The sequence below is a fragment of the Strigops habroptila genome, chromosome Z, assembly GCF_004027225.2.
Source record: "Strigops habroptila isolate Jane chromosome Z, bStrHab1.2.pri, whole genome shotgun sequence".
NCBI lineage: Eukaryota > Metazoa > Chordata > Aves > Psittaciformes > Psittacidae > Strigops > Strigops habroptila.
In genome coordinates, this window is record NC_044302.2 from 5,311,815 (window position 1) to 5,336,127 (window position 24,313).

The 24,313-nt window shown below is 37.8% G+C and overlaps 1 protein-coding gene across 4 annotated transcripts in view; it reads right to left on the reverse strand.

The window, feature by feature from the left end:
- Positions 1-24,313, reverse strand: part of CDH13 (cadherin 13) — a 509,619-nt gene that overhangs the window by 52,138 nt on the left and 433,168 nt on the right. For all 4 annotated transcript variants that reach the window (XM_030469853.1, XM_030469854.1, XM_030469852.1 and 1 more), the window contains exon 11: positions 5,246-5,388. In XM_030469853.1, coding sequence (XP_030325713.1) covers positions 5,246-5,388 — 143 coding nt within the window. The remainder of the gene's footprint in view (positions 1-5,245; positions 5,389-24,313) is intronic.

Genomic DNA, 24,313 nt, shown 5'->3' on the forward strand with positions numbered 1-24,313 from the left:
CCTTACCATTACTTTGTTCAGCTACACAGACTCCATTAAACAGAGGTCTCTGCTCCTGGAGCTTATTTCCAGCTTCTCAGCCCTGCCTGTACCTGTGGGTGGCTGCTGTGCCAATGCTTCTCCTGCCAAACGCTGGGGTGTGTTGTCACATAGGGAACAAACCATTTTCAGGAAACGCAACAGCTCCTTTCAGTCATGCGTCACTGCTGTGAGAACTTAATTTGCACTTACTGTGACTTAGTGCACTTAAAGCTACATCAGTTAAATTTTTGAACCCTAAATTCCACCTCTATGTTCAACACCTGGAAGAGATGTCACATTTTTAAGGACATTTACCCTCCTCTATGTTTTAATGTAGTAGAGGTATTTATAGTCGCAGTTTCTGCCTTAGTGGTTCCCTGGCGATGAGCAGGGTAGGAGGGTGGCATGCTTCCATTAGCTGAGGGGATCGGTCTCAGTGGGAGCCCATTACTGCTGGCTTTGCAGCACTACCATAGCACAAGGAGAGTGAAGCTGAAAGCTGCTTTTAATCAAATCAGCAAGACTGAGTGTTAGTGTTTCTTCACTTGGCACCAGCAGCTGACATATTTGAACAGCATAGGTGGTTTTTCCATGTATCAGGCAAACAAGGGTAACCAAAGCTTTTCTTTAAAAAAGATAGAAGTTGTTACGCAAGGAGAATGTAAACTAGGGTATCAAGCCTGTCTGCAATATAACATGAGTGATTATCGCATAACTATAGTGAATCTAGATATGCTTTATTAAAGGAAAGGGAGAAACCATTTTAGCTTTTTTACATTTCACACATTTCCCAGATACTTTTTAGCTTCACTGCCAAAATTTTTGTATTTTGCTCCTCCCTTTCTCTTTCTAAATTGTGACTTAAACTGTCAGAACACAGGGGAAAAAAAAACATTCCTCGAGAGTTCTTAGCATGTCTGACCATACAAAAAAAACAAACAGGTACTCTACATTACTGTAGTCATCCCAAATACTCCACTGTGGAATAGAATCTGTAGGATGACACTACAACATGGTCACACAGGAAATTTGGACTGTCTTTTCCAAGCAGATTTCTCAAACTCAGATGTTTTCCTGTCTGTTTTTAACATGTGAATTTTACAGTTACACTCCCAATAACTGCACTATGTGCTTGTGATACTGAGTTGGTTTTAGTGATTAGAATTCTAAATTCAGGAAATAAAATGATCGCCATTATTGGCACTTCTGTTAATTAAATGAAATCTCTGATGTTTTCCAAGTTTGCATAAATCTGACTTTATCCCATTAAGAGCTCATTCTCAGATTAAACACAGTTCATGACACTTTAATGTGTTAACTCTGCTTCATGATATTTCTTACTGGTGTTTAATTTCTTCTTTAATAGACCAGAGACTCTATGTCCACGCAAGCCTTTAATAAAAAGTTTCAAATTCTAATGACATTAATGTGACCTTTACTGAAATGAAAAGTACAGAGAAAATTAGGATATTCATTCAAAAATGTCCTTTATGTGAATTTTCCCCCAATAAAAGGTCAGAATTTATTATCTACAAAATTAATACTGTCTCCACCAATGTTTTTCTTACGTATTGTTTCAATTATGTTTGGGACAGAAAAAGGAACCTTTTAAATCAGAAATAACATGATCCATACTTTACATTTCTCTGCAGTTAATATGTAGATAACTTCAGATAATGTTGAAAAATCAGAAAAATTGGATAATTTCAGATAATGCTGAAAAATAATACCATAAAGTTAAAAAAATATCATAAATTACTAAATTACTTCCTGCAGTGGAATGACTATTTTCTGTGGTCCATTCACCGTTACTCATAAAGAACAGTTTGGTGATTTACTGAAAAAAAGATAAAGATGTGATGGATTTATATAAAGAACTACCAGGCATGAAGCTCCTGGTTTTACTTCTGACAGAAATCTTCAACATTTTACAAATAGGAAAAATGCCCTGGCATTTGTCCCATGCACTGATGCGTAATAACAAGAAGCCAGTGTCTGTTGAATCCAATGACAGATTCTCTATTCACATCAGGGAAAGAGGATGAAAAAAGTACCACTGTGGGGTTTGTTTTCAGCTGCCTCCACTCAAGATAACACATGAATGTGAGGCCGTGATGGGACAACAGTATCTTTTATGTAATTATATAAACTCTATATGCTGATATTATTAATAGAAAATAATATGTTTATTTACCATTTTAGTGTATGTCTAAGGTCCTTTAGCAATGTCTAAGGTCTTACTTGGTTTTAGAACCTCACCTTATTGCAAACGCTGTTAAAAATCAGTACACAGCTCAGTCACCCTCCACAGTAAGCATGAGTGCAGTCCCTTATACTGACAACTAGCAAAGTTAACTCTGCTGAAACTTGTACCAGTGCTGTCAGAAACTGAACTTTGGGAAGAGGGGAGAGGCACTGTTGATGTGGCCACACAGACATGAAGAGCTCCAACTGAGCTGCCTTGTTTGAGAAGCCTCACAAGCACCAGCACGGTGGTGGGCCTGGACTGAGGTGCTGTGTTATGCTTGGAGCTGTGCTGGACACCAGCTCACATGCTGCACTGTGCACTGGACGTTACCAGGGCTCTCCTATATTCCCCAGTCAAGAGAAGGGAAGTTGATGACAGCTCAGACTTCCTCAGTGCATGTGCCACTCATCTAAGGTTTGACTTGGAGATAAGAAGAGAGGCAAAAGAAATAATAACCTGCATTGAATACTTGTGGAAAAAGTCACTCTGATTAAATACATTTTTTTTTTCTTCTGTTCCCTTTTCGCCCCAAGTCTGTTAGCCCAAGCAAATGACTCGCTGTATTGGAAATGCCTCTGAATGTTCAATGTATCATTTTATCTCACTTGGCAATTCTTAATGCTGCCTTTTTCTGCCCTCTCACATAAAAATACCGTATTAGCTGGTATTAGGCAAGCTGCACTTACTAACCTGAACAGAGAGACTTGCAGTCCGTGGACAATGCTTTTTTGAAGAAAATGCATACAGTCATGTTCAATCTAATTTTCTTCCTTTTTAAGTTAACATAACCTTCTCTTAAAGTCCTGAAAGAATTCTGCATTCATTTCATATTATTCTACCACAATTTGGCTTGTCATCTAATGTAATATCCCTTTTCAAGACAGACATTAGCTATGATTGGTAGAAAAATGAAGTGGGTTTCATATTTTTGCTAGTTAGCATTATTAGTGGCCTGAAAATAGCTAGCGGAACACATTCCCAGGGATATTATCAGTCCCAGTCATAACTGCAGGGGACAAGACAGACCTACCCCTTGAAATAAATTGTAAAATCTCTTTTAGCCACAGAATAGACTGAGACTGCAGACTGACAGCGCATGGAGCAATCTGTGAACGGAGCAATCCAGCCACAACAGACAGTGTGGGAACTGCTGCTTGCCTGTCCCTCTGAGGCCTGCCCAAGGACCAGCACTGCTCCCCTGCAGGCCCCAGCATCACTCTCGGGGCCAGTTGTGGCCAGAGGCAAGCGTCTCTGCATGGTTGGGGATGGGGCTCCAGAGTTGCTTCCCACATCCCACTCTTACATGTTTACACAGACCAGCAGAGATTTTTTCCAGTTACCAACCTGCCTCCAAGTTTAATGTGTTTCACAAGTTGTTGGGTAATTAATCCAGGGTGATACAGACCGCAAGGTTAATATCAGCTATTTAAGTTCTGCTATTTATTGCCGCTTCCACATGTGGCTGAGCTACATACAGTGAAGTACTGTAGCACAATACTCCTGAATGATCATTATTAACACTTTAGCATGACAGTACTAAATGCACACGTGTGGTTTCCAACTACTTCGTTCACAGAAGTCAATAATGTTGGCGTAGATTAGCTCCTGCACTAACTGTACTGCAGAAATACAAATAGACACAGCAACAGCCGCTGACTCAGTGATCCAACTGAACAGGATTCCTTTCTCTAATATCTTCTCCTGCTCTGCTCTTCACCTTTCCTTCCTGTCATTTTTCCAGAACAGAAAAAAATCTGGGAATTAAGAATGGTCACTTGGCAGTGAGGTTCTTGGCTTAAAATAGATGAACAATGTTATCATCCTAAGCACAACATAAATATATGCCCCCAAATCCACTTTCATTCAGGATAGTTTCCACAGTTCGGAATATTCAGCTTCTTGTTCTATCTATTCTTTTTGAGAATATTCGACTTCACCTTTAAACCGTATTCAACCTTGTCCTTTCGATAGTCCCACAATAATGTTATCCTGAATTTTTACTTTCATTGTAAAATGACATTTCCCAGTGTATCAGATTTTAAGATGCACTTAAAAACTCTTTATCCAATAGCAAGTAAAGGACAGAAATAAATTTAGTGCCACATTTTCCATGGAAATTTCCTGAGAAAAATATGTATATGAATATATAAGTAAATCATCATCTCAGCAGAATTCTTTTTCTTTTATACTTAAGGCTACATTTTCTTTTTCCTGTCAGGCCCTGCAAATGTTCCCTGAGTCATGTGGTTACAAAAATGCAGAATTACTCTCCTAAAAAGAACATTTTACAATTCATCACCACTGCTAAACTAGCTGCAGCTGTGAACAAGTGTTAGCATATTAGCTGTTATATTACAGACAAATCTTTTATTTAGTTTTTGCCTTTAGCTCTGGAGATTTGGAACATTCAGGATTTTCTCTTCCTTTCTCTGCTCCAAAGTCACTCACTGAATTTTCACTAGAGGATAGTTTAATTTTGATTATATTTGACAGAAGAAACTTTAATCCACACAATATGTAAAAAATTTTGCATTTTAACAAGGGTTTTTACTTATGTCTTCATTGTCACAGTCATTGTATTAAATAGAATAGAATTCAGTGTATCAGGGATGAGTTGTTATTGGTATTTAGGTGCCTTAGGCTTACTAACTGCTCAAATATTATGAAGAAATTAGCTTTGATAAAGATGGTTTATGACTTTCCAGGAATGTTCACAGACTGTTTGCATCTAGCATTAAGATCTCAGCATAGGAAAAAATGCGTGAGATGTAACCTTAAGTCAAAGCTGTTCTAAGCTTGAAGTTGTAAATTATTTCCTCTGTTTGCCACAATGATGTCTAATACCTTTAGGTGGCCACCTAGCAAAGTGTTGAAGCACATGCTGAACTTCACACATGCACCTTTCAGAACAGAAAATTTCAAGCAGGGGAAAAAAGACATGTACTTTAGTGAATATGATCCATAATAGTTACTTACCATTGTCAATTGCCAGAAAGAGAGCCGTGTATGTGTTATTCTGAACATGAAGAGATTCCCGATCCAGGGTAGCAGTGGTAGTAATGGTACCATTGGTAGGGTTGATTTCTAGCCAGCCTGCCGGATCCTTGTAAATCGAATATCTAAATAAAAACATAGAAGTTGTTAACAGATTATATATCTAGTCATAAAAGAATTACATTACTACAGAGAATATGTCCTTGCACTCACGGGCTTTCATGGGGTTGATATACTTTAAAAATACACTTTAAACCTTGTGCCTTCCCTTTGAGATGGTTCATTATTGTTAGCCTTATCTGACAGTTGGAGATATAGAGAGGTTTGAGGTATGTATCCAAATTTCTTTGGATACATACATCCTGCAAAAGCTTAGTACAGAAATCAATATTTTAAATATTTTGTAGGACCTATTTCCTCTTGCTGTGTTATACAGCCAAGTACCTGAACACTTACCATGGCCTCGGCATCAGCACTGGTATTTACAGACTTCATGAATACTCTCCCAGTCCTCCTTTTTCCAGACTCAAAATTCTGGCTGGACTAGGAGTTATAGTTGTATGAGTGTTCTTCCTTTTTTTTTTTTTTAATTAGTTATTTTGGATGAGTCTAGAAATGTAATAATTTGTTGGATAGGATAACAAAAAGACTGTTAGATTCACCTGGTATAACATAAACTGATTGTATTCAGACCCAGTTTTTGTACATGTGTTCTGCAGTCTGTGATCTGTAGTTTCCTGCTGTTACTGATTCAAAGAGATGATCAGAATCTTGGAATAATTCAATCACACACATGTTGTCTAAATAAGGATTTGAAAATACTGTCTGTCAAGATCCCTCTATACAAAATCTTCTGTTGTGCTTTCTTTGCATTAATCAGCACAAATATTTAGACCATGTTACTGGAAATATTTAGAGAGATTGTAAGTTCATGCACTGAGAACTGCCCTGTTTGACTAAAGTAAGAAACATAAGAATGTTCATGATTAGGGCCTAATTCTATAATCACTTAAATATATTAAGTAATATAACAACACAGAGCTGAATTAACTGGCACCAATTCTCTCTCCAATGAAAAGCGAGAATATTTAAAACCAAAGCTCCAATCGTATAATCAATACTTAGTATAATAACCTTTTTATCTTTTTTGTAGTGAATTGGTATAGGTCATAAACAGCCATACCATCTTCTATAGACATTTTAAATTACAAATAATAGACACAAAGCCTGTTATTTTTTAAAAAGTATGTACCTAGCTATTCATTCAGATGAATGCCTCATAGTGGCATTCATCTGAAAGGTGTCCCATGGGATAATACTGCCAAAAATAATTTATCAGTGCAACTGTTTCCTGAGGGAATAATCACAAATAACAGATTGTTAGGGGGCTAAAAACAAGCAAGCAAAATGAAATAAAATGGCAGGTGCTAGAATAGGAAAGAATAAATTGCAACCAAGAAAGACAGACATGGTCTCACTGAATGCTTATTGCAGAAGCTTGCGTTGGTCTCTTGTTCCCACTGGAAAGAGGAAAAATAAGTTGTGATTCATTGATAGATCCCTCTAGCAGACTGTTAAGGTATGGCCAATGCCATTGTTAACAACGAGGGGCAATGTGCAGCTGTCCCATCCAGCTGCCTCTTACCCCCAGCCCCCACGTCAGACCTCTCAGTCCAATCTAACTTGTGCTTTTGCACTACCCAGTTATTTTGATCAGGTGGAGTTTGAGAACTGTGAATTTCTGCTGGGATCTCAGAAGAGCCAGGCAAAGCCACAGCTCCAGGATGTCAGAAGCCATCAGCATCATTCATTATTCATGCAGCATATTTTCCCGTGTTCGAGCAGTAGGTCTGATCATTTGGCTGAAGGTAAAAGATAACGAAAAGTAAATGACAGTACGTGGCTCGAGCTTAAATTTTGTCATTAAGATGACATTGTTAGAGACCATTGAATGAAATGAATGGATCTCATCTGCCCCTCATACCAGGACCATCCCCTCCAGCATCTGAAATAATGCCATGGGAAGGTGTCATTAAGATGAATTTTTTTTCCTTTCATGTAAGTTAGGATTAAGTTAGGAGATGTTAGAGTGGATTTGACTTAAAGTCTTTGAATAATAAATTTTGGGCATGGACACCACACTATTCAGCAGGAAGAAAACTTAATTGTTAAAAAGGGAAAAGTTCTGGGCAAACTGGTTTCCTCATGTGTAAATGAGGCAGTGCATGTACAGATACATGCAGAAATACAGGCCAGAAACATTGACATCTTTTCCCAGACCACATATCAGGTACCCACTATAACTGCATTTGCTAGAGGCAGAGCAAGCCTTGAATTTATCTGTGCCTTAGAAAGCACAGGGCTACAGAACCCCTGTGAATTTGCCAAGTGGCCCACAGGTCCATTTAAATAAACTATTCTATAGATTGACATTATACTTCAAAGATTGATGAGGTACTTTTATTTCGGAAGAATAATAGTTCAAAGAAAAGATTCTGAGTTCTGTCATTGAAAAACAAAATTGCTTTTAGCAGAAAGCCTTCTCTGAATACATCAGAGTCACCTCTCACCAAAAAATCATCAATTTCCTCAACATTTCTTTGGTGTATCTCCAGGGTAAGCGATATTATCCTCCAGAAGATTAACATGGCTAATTTCAGACAACCCTGTCCACACAGCTGCTGTTTTTCACCAAGACCTTGCTTCAGGCTTCAAAACCATGACCTCCTCAGGGCTGCTGAATCAGATTGACTTTGCCAGGGTATGTAAGACCACACTGGTGTTCAGGCAGCCTGTTTCAGAATCAAAAATCCATTTTTATGAGCTGTTATTATGTTAAAGTAAAATACAGGACAAATTTGGAACTTAGAACCTTTTGAAGTTTATGAGAAAAAGAGACAAATACTAAAACCACTTGGCTTAGCCATTCTCTCACTAAAGTCACTCAGACATTCACTCCTGGCTTCTCCAGAAGCAGAAATTATCCCTTAGGGAATATGTGGACAAAAAGCAAAGGCAAACACTAGTGCATAGTGAGACATTCCACAACCTAATGCGTCCTTCCACTTAATAACCATTTCAACATTAATCAATACCTGAATTTTATCTCCCATAAAACTGAGTTACTAGAATAGTAACAATGTAGATCATTATTTCATTTCATTTCATTTCATTTCATTTCATTTCATTTCATTTCATTTCATTTCACTTCTTTGTTTCTTTTTTTATTGTTGTTTTTACAACTCTGCAACAAAGGTATGCACAAAAATACGAAACAAGGGCAGCCTGAACAATTCCTCGTCTGTCGTAAAACTGCAAATTCTCAATTAACCCTGAAACAATTTAAGAAGATTCAACACTTTTAAAGTAATGAGAATTTAAAATAGATTGTATTATCTTCCCTGATTGCTCTATGAAGCACTGTTGGCTGTGCAAATAAAAAACTGAATTGTATAACCTGTGATTTGGCACAGGATATTGTAAAAGTAGTACTTTGTCTTTCCCACCACATTTTTTACTTATTGTAAGAGTTTATTGTAGTACGGTTAAGATGGTTGTTCCTTGTGCAATTTTTTGAGGGCTCGGCTCACAAAGGGTTTAGAACAGACTCATTAAGAAAAGCACTATAAAAAACAAAATTATAGAATATGAAGTTTCACTTCCTACTTCTGACTTCAGTGGGATCTGCTGCTTGCACAGCAGTTTTGAAAATCAGACCATTTTTCTAGCTGGTTAAACAAAAACTTACGTGCCTGCAAGTGACCATGCAGTTTTGAAAATCATAAGTACACCAATACATCTGTATGGGTATATACAGTGTTCTGTATATACAGAACAATTACTGTTTAGTTTGGACCTATTCTATATTGCAGTAGTGAAATTTAGTGCTGCTTTGTGGAGTTTCCTTTTTTTTTTTTTTTTAATTTTAAACCATGCCAACAACTTACAGATCCCAAGGGCTTATAAGACAACAAGGCACAGGCAAGTGGGTTTAGCTTATTGATTGTGGCATCCTTGCACTAGGTTCATGACCTTGTACTATCTATAAGCCAGGTATTGCAAAGGAAGCAGAAAAAAACAATTCCCTTAGACTGGAAAGCATCTACTGTAAAGCTGAAGTATACACCTTAAATTTAGAGCTACAGATGGAAAGGCTGTAGATGCAGAACAAGATACACAAATCAAAATATGTACTTGGACTATTTGGTGCAGAACTAAAGTAGCAAATATATGGAAATAATTTAAAATTTATAAATGGCATCGTCCCCTTCCTGAAACAAACGAAAATAATTCCAAGAACACCTTTTGAAGTTGGTAGCAGACGTGTGTGGTGCTGGTGTCCAGCAGCTTGATTAGCACAGAAGATCCTTACACAGAACAGTGGTTGTAATATGGATGCAAAAATCTAATCACAGCCACAACTTTGCACTAGCCACAAAAGGAATTTCACAGCCAACAGTGTAATAGCCCAGGGCGCCAGAGGAGAGCAGACGGACATACAGGCAGAGGGTAAGATGCTGCTTTTGGCAAGGACTTCCTGAGCTTGGGAGTTGCCAGACTTTTCCCATGGGGAGTCAAGGGGTCTTGGCCCTTATGCTTTAACAGAAAAAATCTGTAAATCATTATGAAAGGGCTGAGAACTTATAGTGATGAGGGACAGAAAGAGTACCCAGATAGGCAAAACAGAAAACAATAATTTTAATAACTTTCTAAAGATGCAGAAAGATATTTACTGGCATTTTCAAGCTGTACATTTGCTCATGTCCTTTTTTTAAACCATGTGTAAAATAGAGTTAAACCCAGATGTGTAAAAATGCATATTCTCTGTGATACATACAAACATGTATGTGTGTGTCTGCTTACTGGTCTTGGGTGAAACTGAAAATGTTAAAATATTGACAGTATCCATTTTGATAGTTTCAACCTGACTGGCAAGAGTCAGTATCAGAAATACAATTATTCATACATTACATTTCCATATCATATTTACTGCTTTTATGGATTCTGGTCCCACTGACATTGAAGTGAAAAAAATACCAGCTGAACAGAGCCAATATTTCACCAAAGAAATATAGCTACATATTTGTGTTTTGAATGAAAAGCATTCACATTATCCACATTTCCGAATCCATAGCAGTTCACCTACAATTAGGTAACATATTGAAGTTACCATATCTGTCTTGCTCTTGCTGGGACTATAGCATATAATGGCAGTATCTGAAATTTTTCTATGAGCTCTTCATGAGCTATTCAAGCAAAATGATTGGTGGAGAAGGTCATTCTGTATTGCCTGTGCCTAAGAGCTCAGCATGAAAACTTCCTTTTGCTTTTAAATGTGAAAAAATAATCTCTAAATACAGACAATATGTAATCTTTAAATCAAGCCAGTATAAATTTCATCTCATTATATCCAGTCCATCAGAAAAATCCAGAGCGATTACCTCTGGAAAAAAGATTCCCAGGTAGCTGGAGAGACCAGCACAGAAACTACATCATAAATGTATGTGCCTATGCAAACAGTGGTAGTTCTAAGAGAAAGGCAAAAATGCTTCACATAATAGAAGTGTAACATTAAAAATCTGGATTTAAACTGCATTGGGTTTCATACGCTTTATGTACAGATGACATAGTGTAGAGCTCTAGAGATCAACCTGCTTCCCATCATGCTTCATCTTTTCTGCTGTTTTATCATTACCTTTTACCTGCGCTAATTAGGGCACCATATGGCACCAGAAAGAGCAGAAAGGAAACCTTATCGCAACACAGCAATTCTCCAGCAGAAGTACATGCCAGACTCATTAACGATGACACACTGGAATTTTTCTGCTATTTGACTATATGATAACAAAGGCATTCCTGCTCCCATACTGGGTTAAGTTACAAGTTTTGGGACCTCAGCTCACGTCTCCTATATGTATATTCACAGCCTTGCACAGCAGGCTAATTGCTAACCCAGCCTGAATGAAAGCAATAATAGTAATTCTCTAACAGATATTACTGTAACTGTATTAACATTTGATTTTGTAAAGATATTTTTCATGCAACTTCCAAGTTTTGGGGTTTTTTTTGGGTTTTTTTTAGGGGGTTTTTTTGGGTTTTTTAATGTTTGTGTCATTAAAGCCACTGGAAAAATGTCTTTGGAGCAGTTGCGGGTTTTCACTTTTTTTCAGATATTGAAAAACAATGTCAATGAATAAAATGGATTAATATCAAGGTGGAAGAGAATATATAGGTTGCTTTTAGTTTTATACTTAGGTATAAATTTACTACCTAAAATTTTCTGCAGCAATCCCTAAATATTATGTTGTACAGGTCAGTAACATGTGATCTGTGGCCCTCGTGTTTAGTGTTACAAAGCATGTCCCCACAACAGGAGGAATTCCCTGTATTAATAAAAAGCTCTGGCAATGAGATAGAGAAATTGTCAGTAAGACTTATATTTGCTTCATCACATTAGCTGCAAGTATACTACCAGTACGCAGTTCTGTGAAAAATCAGTTGTTTCAAAGGGCTTTTCATACCTCCTTTCAATACTACTTCCACACGTGCTTTCCATTTGAATACCCAAATACATTTTTCTTTCTTTATAATCCTAGAAGAGCTCTACAACTTCTAGTGAGATCCATAGGACAGGATGTTTTCACATCCTTCTGTGTGAGGTAAACTCAGAAGCTGACAGCTTGCCATTCAACTTGGAAATGCCATGACCTGAGCCTTCATGTGAGGCTTCATGTGAGCATCACACTGTTTCATATCTCTTTCAAGAGCCAGAGATGGTCTGTAGTTCAACAACACGCCAATGCCAAGCACACATCTCCTCTGCAGTTGACAATGGTCTGCCCTAACAGTTTGGTGCCTTCTTTTGCAACTTCTTTTACATGAATGCATGCAGTTAGAATGACAGTGTTGTCAGAACTATAAAATTACTATTGTGTGCACAAGATCAATGACAATGTCAACGTAACTCTGCTGTTGCTGAGGGTGTTCTGTTACATAGGCATAACTGAGCAATAATTCAAAGCTAAGCCCTTTTTTTCCTGATTTATTAGCAATTCAAATACCATTGCTTGAAATAACAAAAGCATGTCAGCAGGTAAGTGGCTGTGTGTTAGGCGAGAGGGGCAAAAACCAATCAGTGCTGGGTTTTGTACATAACAGCTATGTATGTGCATCACTGTTGGCAAGCGGATATGCAATGCTACCCTGGCACTTGCTAAATCCCCCGTGCCACATCACTTTCAACACACCGTTCTGTCCCTGAGCGTGTAGGCCCTGTGCTTCCTGGGGGAATGCAGCAGGCAATTTCACTGTTTGTAGACATATTGACTGCTCAATGTGCTATTTGCAACAAGTCTGTAGTTTGTACACAGGAGACTTGTCTACCAGGCAATTCAGGTACACGTGTGACCTTTGAGGATCTGGAATAACAGCCTGGCAGTTTTGGAGAACTGGTAACATTAAGTATCCACAACAGAGCTAATGGAGATCCCTGCTGAATAACAGCACTAGGTTTGCCACCCAACGTATTCAACACCCATTACCCATATAACGGTACATGCAGCCCTACCAAGACAACCAGCTGAAGTGGTTCTTTAGTTGTAGCACTTTTCTTTTCACCCTGTAATATGAATCAACAGGGAAAAATAAACCCCCTGCATTAAGCTCAGTGCTGCAATAGCAGCCTGCTACTAGCACCAGCTAATTTCAAGCTGGCCCACAGTACCCTCAGTGCTGCGGACACAACCTGAAAAAGCATTTCCTTTGCAGAACAGAAGCCTAAAAGTGTTTCATTACAGAATGTTACTGAGATAAAAAGTAAGCACTACTTAATCTCAAAAAAAAAAAAAAAAAAATAGGCCAGGTTATACAGGTTATAAAAGAAATAATAAAGGCAACAGTACTGGTTGCTCATTAAAGGGCTTTTTCAGATCTTTTCTAGCCAATTATCTAAATGTACATGTTGATACTAGTCCTCGAGACTTTCAGAAACTGTCTTCTAAAGACCTAACTCTGTGGTTCTGCAAAACAATTATGGACAGTTCTCAGATCTGTTTTGAATCTTAAACCTGTGCCTGGCCAAAACCCTGATGTACAAATCCCTTGCAAACACGCTCTATTAACACAGAATTAAGAACCCCTCAATAAGCTTCAAGAGATGTTATTAAAAAGTCAGAAATCTAAACTGTCCCTTGTTTGTATTTTCCAGTCCCCATATTTCACTTACGGTCAACAGTCGTCAAACTAAGCATAGTTAGTCATCTTTTCCCGTTAAATATATGACCACACAAAACGTCTGGTTTTGAATTTAGATTGGAGTGTTGTTACTAAAAGTGTGGCTATATGCTAAATGTGCAGTAGGCTGTAAATACTTCCTGCAGTGCTCTCCTGCAGAGACTTGGACATGCTCAAATTACTTTGGTTAGATTCTGTAAAAATGAGAATTTTTTAAACATACAAAGCCAACTTAATTGGAATATACTATTATTAATCAGAATAAGAATATCATTAACACTATCTAAAACCTGAAATAAATCACATTTTCTGGCAACATTGTTGAGAAAAATATTTGGTCAGATGCATTTTTAAACTTGCTGAAGATAGAGGATTTAAGCAACAGCCATTTTTCAGCTTCATGGAACAGATTTATGGGCTTTCAGACTTGTCTGTATTTTCACAGGCTGCAAATGTCAACTTAGAGTACAATTTAAAAAAAATAAATTAAATCCCCATCAGTGTTGTGCCACGAGTCACTCTGTGCTTTTTTGGTCTCTGAAAATTCATGTTTCTCTTCGATAAACTGGACATATTCCAGGGTGAATTCATTAGCTATGCACTAGTGCCTAGCTCAGCTCTGCAGGCTGGGCAGGGCAATCTGTAGTAATGTACTGCAGCCCTTTTTTCCTGAGCAATCCTGAAGCATCTCTCACGTTTCTAGTTTACATATAAACATAAGTACATACATACTTTATTCTAACCCTATCTGAAGAGGCATCATATGTCCCTGGCTCCAATGCCAGTCTGGCACATGAAATAACGTAATAATCCCCTCCAAAGTGCATGCACATCAGTTAGGGTGTACAGTAGACAGGATAAATACACTGCTAAAGTATGTATTGCAGTGCTGCACGAGACTGATAAATTGCTTTTTAAGGCTATAAGGTTTATACACATTTGTGTTTTGGTCTGACATTTGTTGTTAGTATAAGCTTTCCAGTGATTCACTCTCAAGAAAAACTCGTTTCATCTTGGTCTAAAGAAATGTGTATTTTACAGAGAACCAGAGTGGGAATGCTGTGGTGCATCAGGGCTGAGCATTCCTCTGAAGCAGCTCAGCACTAACATTCCTCTGTGCTGTATAAACACAAAATATTCTCTAGAACAACCTTCCACATGAGCCACTTTCTTTAAGTCACCCTTTCAGTTTGTGAGCAATATATAGATATTTATGGCAAAAAAGGAGCCTGCCCAATGTTTTGGCAGAAAAACTGTGTTTGTTACAGCGTTTCCACTGATGTCTTTTCTATGCCAGTAAGTCATAGGAAAGTGCTGAAAGTGTAATACAGATTTTTCAGAAATATTTCGGCTATTAGCTTTGGGGTTTGATTTTTACAATCCAAAGTGTACTTTTTTGATACAATGTATTTAAAAAGGCAAGCAAAATAGTAAAATGGAAACTTTAGACAGCTACTTGGTCTGTACGAAGATGCCATTACACTTATTTGGAAACACTAAAACATTCTATTCTCACTTTGCAAAAGTAAAATTCCAATTTAAAATTATAATTAAAAAGAAATTCAGCTAGAAAAAATGAAAATTAAATTCCCTTCTCCCCAAAGTATAATTTCGACAAGCAACAAATCTTGGCAGGAATGACTTTGTTTAAAAACAAAACTAACAAATGGAAGGATCAAAAAACTTGTGACCTTCAGTGTTAGCTGCATTTGGCTGGGCTGCAATATAAACATTGTTTTATAGGGAGGAAATTATAATGCTGATATATCTCTATTTGTGGAATTTTCTCATGGCTTTATTCAGAGCCAAGTGGCGGCCCAGCGGGCAGAAAACAGTGGCACACCTTTCACTGAAACGTGTTTTGTCTCATTGAAGTTAAAATGAAGTATTGCCAACCCAGGCACATTGAGGCATATGGGACAGCAGAAAAGGTCAAACGCAAGCACTTCAGCTGCTCATCTCTTCTGCTGACAGATCAATACATACTCAATATTGTCTCCTGCTACTCACTGAATCAGAGGGAGCACAGAGGGAGCAGTGGAAATTAGTGTTATAAAAAGAAAAGTTGATGGTGTTCTGCATCAGACTTAGGAGACAACAAACCCCTTTGCTCAGACCATAGGGATCAAGCATTTGTCAGGCTGGGGCTCTCATTGTACAGATTTTAGCGCTGGAAGAGTTTCCTGTATCCCAAGGGCTGCGGCTACACAGCACACAGTATTTGCTTGTTTCCACCTGCAGGGTGCTTTTAAAATTAGGCATCCCACCTGACCACCCAAGCAAAATATTTATTGTTTCAGCTTTATTTTGCTTGTCACATCAGTGATTTAGAAGGTTGGCTTTCATTGCAACTCTCTATCTACTACAATATGATCAAAACAGAATGAAAAATGAGATGAAATTCAGTTTCCAGCCTCCTGCCACTGAGAAATATCAGATGAGAAAATGGTTGACTAATTACTTATTTGTGTGGAGAAACAATAGGATTAAAACTCTTGGTAAACATGAAGAAAGAAACAGAAGAGTCATTGCAACTAGAATAATAAAAAACCCAAATCACAAAACCTACAGCAATTAATCAAATGAAAATACAATAAGTGTTATAATTAGACAGTTAAGTAAAATGTTACGAAAAGGAAAATATTTTTTGTTACTATTGCACAGTCTTTCAAACATTTCGCTCTACCAAGATTTAATTTTCAGGGTTGGTATTTTTTTTTTTTCCTTCAGGGCAAAAAAATCCTAAAAGCTGAGGCGTAACAAAAAAATCCACAAACTCATTTATGTACTTTTTAATCAGAAGTGATTAGGCCTACGGTTAAATGAACCCAAAGGCTACAACTATCTGAATTATTCTTAAGGCTAGAGAATCATACACCATATCTGGGATTAACACACTAGTATAATCAGGTTGTTACTGTTAGAATAATTGTCAACACATGCAAATCAGTGATAATTTTTTCACTGTAGCAGTTGTGCCTCAAAAGCTAATCAACATGAGATGAGCTGGAGGTTCTTCCATAAACTACCTAGAGAAGGTTTTTGGCAGTACATCTCTATCAAGTTGCTGCACATGCCTGTTCTTTGCAACTGTGCTTCCAGCAAAAGCAGCTTCTTCTACTGCAAATCCATTTGCCGTGTTCTCTTTCAAGCAGGGGTCCTGGTAGCCCTTGAAAAGATTGGATACTTTTTATAAAAGCCCAGCAGACTCACTACTGAAATGTCACTATTGAACACTGCCACAAAACAGCATATTTCTACAGATCCAGTGTGAGCTATTTTTAAATAAGGCGTGGGCAGAAAAGTGGTGAGAAGTGGCTCACTACTGTGAAGCATTAGTCTACCTGGGTCAATACAACTCCTGTTGGACTGCCAGTCCGACTGCCAGGAGCTGACTGATCCCAGCAAGGGTTTGCTTCTGCCAACTGCCGGGAAATCTCTGTTTTCCATAGATGATACTAAAATCACAAAGAAAACACCCTTTGGCCTGGAATTTCTCCCCAGAAAGGCAGGGCAGGGAGTCCATGAGTGCCAGCTCCAGTGCAGTTTTGCAACCTCAGCCTATGCAGTACACATCGAGAAAATTCAGCCTTGGACCCTATTAACATCTATTAACTCTGGGACTCGTCTCATAAGGAAAGAGGAGAATTAATGTTTCTGCAAATTAATTTCCAGATGGAAAGTGTAACAAATTGGTGCATATGCTGAATAATCATTTTAGCACAGTTTATGTCCTGTGTCAATATCTGGGGCCTTTGCAGGGTCTTGATGCCACTCAAAGCAGAAGTTCATGTGGCCAGCATTCCCTGTGCATCACTTTGGCTGTTTCTTTCACACTCACTTGCCTCTTTTGTTGCCATTTTCTCATCAAGTCTTTCCAAAGAATTACAGTCCAGTATAAATCTAGAGGACATTGAGACTTGGTTATCCCAGAGATGGGGAATAACTCCTTGTCATTCTGACAATAATTAAAAATAAAGTCAAGGACTACCATAGGCCATTCTCCCTATAGTCAGAGGAGCAAGAAGTGCCAAGGAGGACATTTTTTGAATTAGGTCTTGCAGATTTAGCAGAATGACTTCCTTTGGTACTAAACATGCACAAATTTTCCCATTAATTACATGTGTTGTTTGGGAAGCAAAGAGTGAGCACAAATGGTGCAAATGGAAAGAACAGTGTCTAAATCTGAACATACACATGTGGGATTTCTGGGAACACAACTTCTGGCTAACCTTAAGGCATTCAGAATTGTTAATAGCATGACTTTCCTCTATCTTATCCCTTACTACATATAGTAATTATCACCTCTTCAGTGCTAGAGAAAATGCTAGGAAAGCGTGCTGAAACTACGAATTTCATATGAATTAAAACTGAAATGCTTTCTTGATTTATGTGGGGGACTCTACCCTGGAATTCGAAAGAGGAAAAAATGTGAGATATTTTTGTCATGCTCATTAGTAAAGAAAATAATAACCTTAGGAGAAGATTAAATTATGATCCTGAGGTGAAAGATGGTGCTTTTGTCAGGTTTTTTTTTTCCTTTGAAAAGACTGCAACTTTTACAAGAGAAAATGTGCCCAGCATCAATGAACAATAGCTTTAAAAATTATTATTATTAATTTAATACCTTTAAAAAATAAGGGGGGGAGAGGGAAGTAGGAAAGATGAACTACAAGAGAAGTCAAGACATAAGTAGTAACCAAAAGGGTGCAATTCTAAATAAAGGAATATTATGAATTGTTAACAGTTGAAAGACACTGTAAAAATTGCTAAATGGACAGTTACTTTAAAGTTAATGAGACCTTGAAAATGTAGCAGCTCGGTGAAGTCTACCACAGAAATCTGGATCATAGTCCCAGAAAGCAAAAATATTAACTAGACAAACATTTTGTTATAGAATGGTAGAATGGTTTGGGTTGGAAAGGACCTTAAGATCATCCATTTCCAAACCCCTGCCATGGGCAGGGAAGCTCACACTAGACCATGTCGCCCAAGGCTCTGTCCAACCTGGCCTTGAACACTGCCAGGCATGAAACATTTACCACTTCTTTGGGCAACCTGTTCCAACGCCTCACCACCCTCACAGTAAAGAACTTCCTTATATCTAACCTAAACTTCCCCTGTTTAAATTTAATCCCATCACCCCTTGTCCTATCATTCCAGTCCCTGATGAAGAGTCCCTCTCCAACACCCTTGTAGGCCTCCTTCAGACACTGGAATCTGCTCTGAGGTCTTCTCTTCTTGAGGCTGAACAGCCTTAACTTTCTCAGCCTGTCTCCACATGGGAGGTGCTCCAGCCCCTGATCATCCCCTTGGCGTCCTCTGGACTTGCTCCAACAGCTCCATGTCCTTCTTGAGTTGAGGAAACATTTTGTTAGAAAACAAGTTCCAGACTCACAAACTTCAACCTCGAAATCACTGGACAACATTAGGTAAAGTTGTAATAGAGATGTCATGAAGGAAATGTCTGCTCAGCCTGTCAAGTTAAGGTCAGAAAAGATAGAGTGAAAGGTTCCAAACAATGAAGAGCAAGAGACTGAGCCTCTGTCTTAGATAACGTGGGAAACACTCATCCCTTTAAGAGGAATGTGAAGTATCTGCTATGAATAACATGTAACTACAGCAAAGGTCAGCCCCAGCAATTCACAGAAAAGATATCATATAATCATATGGCAGTTTTCTTATTACTAAATAACTGTGGGACACGAAAATGTCATTATAAAGGCCAAATACTTCAAACAAAGTTACTTGAGCCCTGGGTCCTAATTCCAAGAGATTTTTCTTCAAGAAAATTAGGGCTCTCCTGGCTGTATCAGGTATTTCAGAAAAAAGAAAATAAATTACATACATATTTACTGTGATGAACCAGCGTAAATATTTTCATTGGCATTTTCATAACTTAGAAACAAAAGACAGAAAAAAAAGGGACTAGCATAAGAAAGGACAAAGTTTAAGACACAATAAATTGAATGTGCAATAAGTAGCAATTCAGAAAGAAAATCTGTGAAGAAGCTGATACTGCCAGAAAAGTAATCAAAGTAGTTTCCTGTGCTGACAGAGCTGGGGTGTTCCTGAGTTGGCTGAACTTGCACAAGACTTATTCCTAAGATTCAGCTATTTCTAAGGCAAGTGCTGTAATACAAGTTATGGTAGGACAGCAATAATGTTCTGCTGACTTAGAAAAGCTTCTACGTTTCAGGTCACAGTTAGAGGCCTGGCAGGAAAATCAGCCCCATTCCTGCTCATTCCCTCTTCTTTCTCCAACAAGCACACAGCACTGTCCCCTCAGCTCTGTTTAAACTGCATGTATGTGACAGCTAGTATAAAACATGCAGCTGGTGCAGGTTTCCCTCTCCAGAAACTTATTTTGTCGAGATATTGGTTGCTAATCCTATGATTATAAGAGTGTTTTTTCATGTATTTGGCAGGTATAATCTTGAGTGGCAAATATCCATGTTGGATTTCAAAATAAAAGGAAAACACTGATTTTGGGAGTTGAGTTGAACCTGATCCAGGGGAAAAAATGGCTTAAATCTTGTTTTTTCTCAAGTTAGAGCACTGCCTGAGCCACTATTTGTAGCCTTTGTTGAATGCGGAGCAGATTCCCAGAAGTATATTTCATGTTCCCAGTTCACAGTAACAACTGAATTAATATCTGACATCTCTTGGAGAGGATTTGGTCAACAGGGAGAGCTGTGTGAGCCTGTAGCACTCGGCAGCATGGCCCCTCAGCCTTTCCTGCCACCCCACAGCCACATGTTGCTGTTGGTGCTGAAGCCCGCGGTCTCCCATTGAACCACCTGCACATCCCATTACACATCCCAAGCACACCCATATCTGCGCATCTTCTGTACCCACCATGACATCTATGCCAGCTCTAACCTAACAAAATGCCTGCTGTCACCTCCCTGAGGCAGGGAGCTTGACAGAAGCAAAAGCAGTGTGCTGGAAATTCCAGTTCCTCCTGGTACATGGCACTGGGAAGAGGAGATGTAGGGTGAAAAGCTTCTCCTGGCTCAAGTCCTTCATTTGGGCTTCCTCCAATGTTACCTTTAGGGAGGAGATATGTGGAGTTCCAAACCCAGTCAAAATATTTCAAAATGAAGCATAATCAAAACAGAATGATTTTGGTCACAGCTGGGTGCCAACCAACTCTTTGTTGCCTATGTAATCTACCAAGCATCTATTATGAAAGTTGAATTCTCTAAAAATCAGTGCAAAAGCAAAAAATGAGGATGTGGGTTTTTTAAATAAGAGACTTCTATTAACTTTTTTTTTTAGTAACCTACATTTTCCTATATCTCCTCTAAATTCCTAGTTTTTCTTCATGAAAAATATTTTATACACACACAAGCATGCAAACAATTTTGTCCAAGAAGGATTTCTAAAGGAAATTCTATGGGTTATTCACACAGATATGTGAGAATTACACTGTGTAGGCATTACATTTGGAAAATACAGAGGCACTTAGGTATAACTTGTGCTAATTTGATGTCTTAGTAAAAAAACATATGAACACGATGATTTCATATCAATGTCTATGTGAAGCATATATGCAAGGCTGTCTAACGTTTGGTTAATGGGCTGACTTTGTCCAGAAGAACTGGAAATTCTCAAAGGGTTTTAAAAATCAGTGAAGAGCCAAAAAATTAATAATTTTCTTTCCATACAAATAAAACTCAACTAATTCCATAAAATGTATCAGTCTGGTATTATTATTGCAGCAATTAATTTTTTTTCCTTTTAGTTCTTTAGTTTTGCTTTGTTTAAAAATAACAATTTGTAGTAGGAAAATAGACTGTCTGGTGCTTTTGTATAGTTATGTAGCCCAAAGTAATTAATACCCACCATGTAAAAATACTTTCCAGCCTTATAGCATATCATAACGATGAAGGAAAGGGTGAGAAATTCAGCAGCATTATGATAATATGAATGTAATATTAAAGAAAAAAAATCAAACAAAAAACCATCCAATCCAATAATGTGAAGAAAAAGGAACTTTCATTCCTGGCTAATACTAACACAAATGAAGTTTTCATCTTTTTCCAGCTGATTTTGAATACATTATGCACTTCATGGGTGTAGTTCTCACAGAAGAAACTGAATTAATTCTCTTTCATTCTTTTTGTAATAATAGGCAATCTCCTGAAGCTTATTTGACTGAGTACACCCAACTATACAAAAAACATACATACAACCACTTTCTATCCTAAATGTTAGAGCAATGCGGGATATCGTGTCACATCTTTTCCTTTATTTTAGGCCAATTTCTTTTCTTTGCCTAACACACTATCTTTAACGACCATGACAGATGAAAAGGGAAGCGTGGTTTACCTTTTCTAATCTCTATGAATCAGATTCTCAGGCATTCAAGATGTCCAAATAAACTTTTAAACCCATGGACTTCCCTTTTACTTGTCCAGCCCTTATCACTTTCCAAGACTATGTATAACCATGTGGTTTTATTTATACTGCCACCAAGTCCAGGTCATTACATGTGTTATAGGTTGCTGCACTGAATTCCAGCCCCTGACCCTGCTCTCCCCTTGCTGCCTCTGCCTTCAAGGGGTGTTAGAAAATTGAAATACTACTTTTCACTTGTTGAACAAAACCATTAAAAGTCAGATTTCACACTTGCTTATGTTCACTCTGAGGATAATCATTGTAACCCTTGTCTAAGCCATGTTATTGCAAAACAAATTTGGTCCTGTACATATAAATATTAATACAGAATACTGACAGAAATTACATTCTGCTAGATATTCTGAAAAGCATGTCACAGGGTATAGCCAGTTTGAGAAAATGGCCATTTTATATATATGTTTCAACCTATAACATACAACCAATGAAAAAAAAAATTGTCTTTTCAAAGAAATAGAAAACTAAAAGATATTTCTTTACAGGGAAAATTATCATTTATTTGCTAAAAGGTGAGTTCATGCTGAACATTTCTAGGTAATACTTCTCTGGAGAGTAGAAAACATCTTTTTTGTTGGGGCAAGTATGCTGTGTACATCTAAATGCTTGCTCTGATATACTGCCTACAATAAATCTACTCTATACAGCACAATTTTTATATCATGTTCATCATCATGATAGCCAAGCCCCTTTCAGATGTACGTTAAGCAACATGACAAATCTGTGTCATTTAAGAAATTTGCTGGCCAGTGATGGAAAATGTGAAGAAATTATAAGAAAAAGCTCCACACAAGTATTTGTTTACAACACAAAAAGAGCTTTCATTGGGTGTTACATGATTAAGTACTTAAAAGACAGGAAATGGAGAATTAAAGTTTTTTGTTTAACCTTAATGTACCACACTGACTGTTGTTGATGAACTTTATATCAAGGTGTTGCTTAACTGCAGTGTGGTACCGATAAGGCAAAACAGTCTTCCACTATTTGGTCACATACAGCTTTCTTTTCCACTTGGTATCATTTGCATTCAGTGCACACAATATATAGTGCTCTGTAAATCAAAGGTTATTTAATCTTCTCCTAAGCTGCTTATTATGTCTTAGTTACTCTATGCTATTTAACCCTGGATTGGATGCCCAAGAGTTAAACTTCTCGTGCACTTTTCCCTCGTCATTAGGGATCCAAATGTTTTGCCAACTGCCTTCAATGCACATCCATAGCATTACTGTGGGAAGAATTTTAATGTTTCAACTTGACAGACAAAAAATTGAAGCCTTGAGACCTTTAAAACTAAAAGTATCTGCTATTTTTTCATGAAATGGTAGAAGCTGAAAAGAAACAACTCACCTAACTCCACAAAGAAGGATGTGTTCAAAGGGCTGCAGTCATAGAATGATTAAAGTTATTGTGGGCTTTTTCTTCTTTTTTTCTTTCCTTGTACTTAAAAACCTAAACTTTGAAACAGTTTCCATGAGTCAAACTGAATTAACAGCTGACATGGAGATATGCAAAACTGAGACAGTATTGTTTTCTTTCTCTACTAAAACGTGTGTTAAACACTGGTTAATACCTTTGATGGTTCCAGGCCCATAAGCAACTTTTGAGTGCACCATTTTGAAGCTGCAAATCTTGTGTTCTACTAATGCAGAAACTTCTTGGTTTAGCCGTGAAGCATTATCAGATAAACTCTGTGGCTGCATTTGTTTTTTGTGTAAAAAACTCTACCAATGACTAGGGCTGCATCTCCAGAGAGGTTGAGTTTTAGGCAGGTAAAATTCTCTTGGAGATTTCCCATTTGAAAAGAAAAAGGGGAAACATTACCCTGACAGGCCTGTTAAAATAGGTAAAAGTGTAAAAATTCTCCAGGGCTTGGACTATGTAATGAAATCTGGGTGAAACAGGTTGGAATCTCCAAGGCAATACTATGCTAAGTGCTACCCAAATGGAGCTGCCCCAAGAGATCACATGGATAATAATTATCTAGCTCTATGTAGAGAAGGCATGCATATTTACCTAGAACATAATCGTCACAAAATTGGAAAGTCAGTCCCTAGCAATTCACATTTGAACCAAGAATGAATCTGCAGGCTTACTGCTGCTTAACAAAATGCATAATTCCACTCTTACTCAGAAACCATTTTACAGAAATTGGCATCCTTATTACTAAGTTAATAAAAAAAAATTCAATTGAACTCCAGAAGACTTTTTCCTATTACAGTAACATTGCAGGGCTCCATTTAGCAAAATTGAGTGCTTAAACCTTCTGACAATTTCTTCACTGAGCTTGAATTTCACTCACTGAACTTAAATTCCACTCCAAGAATAACCGCCTGTGAGTCTGAAAGAATATGGGGTTCATTATGTCTTGAAATGCGCAGACTAGGTATGTCTTGCATTTGA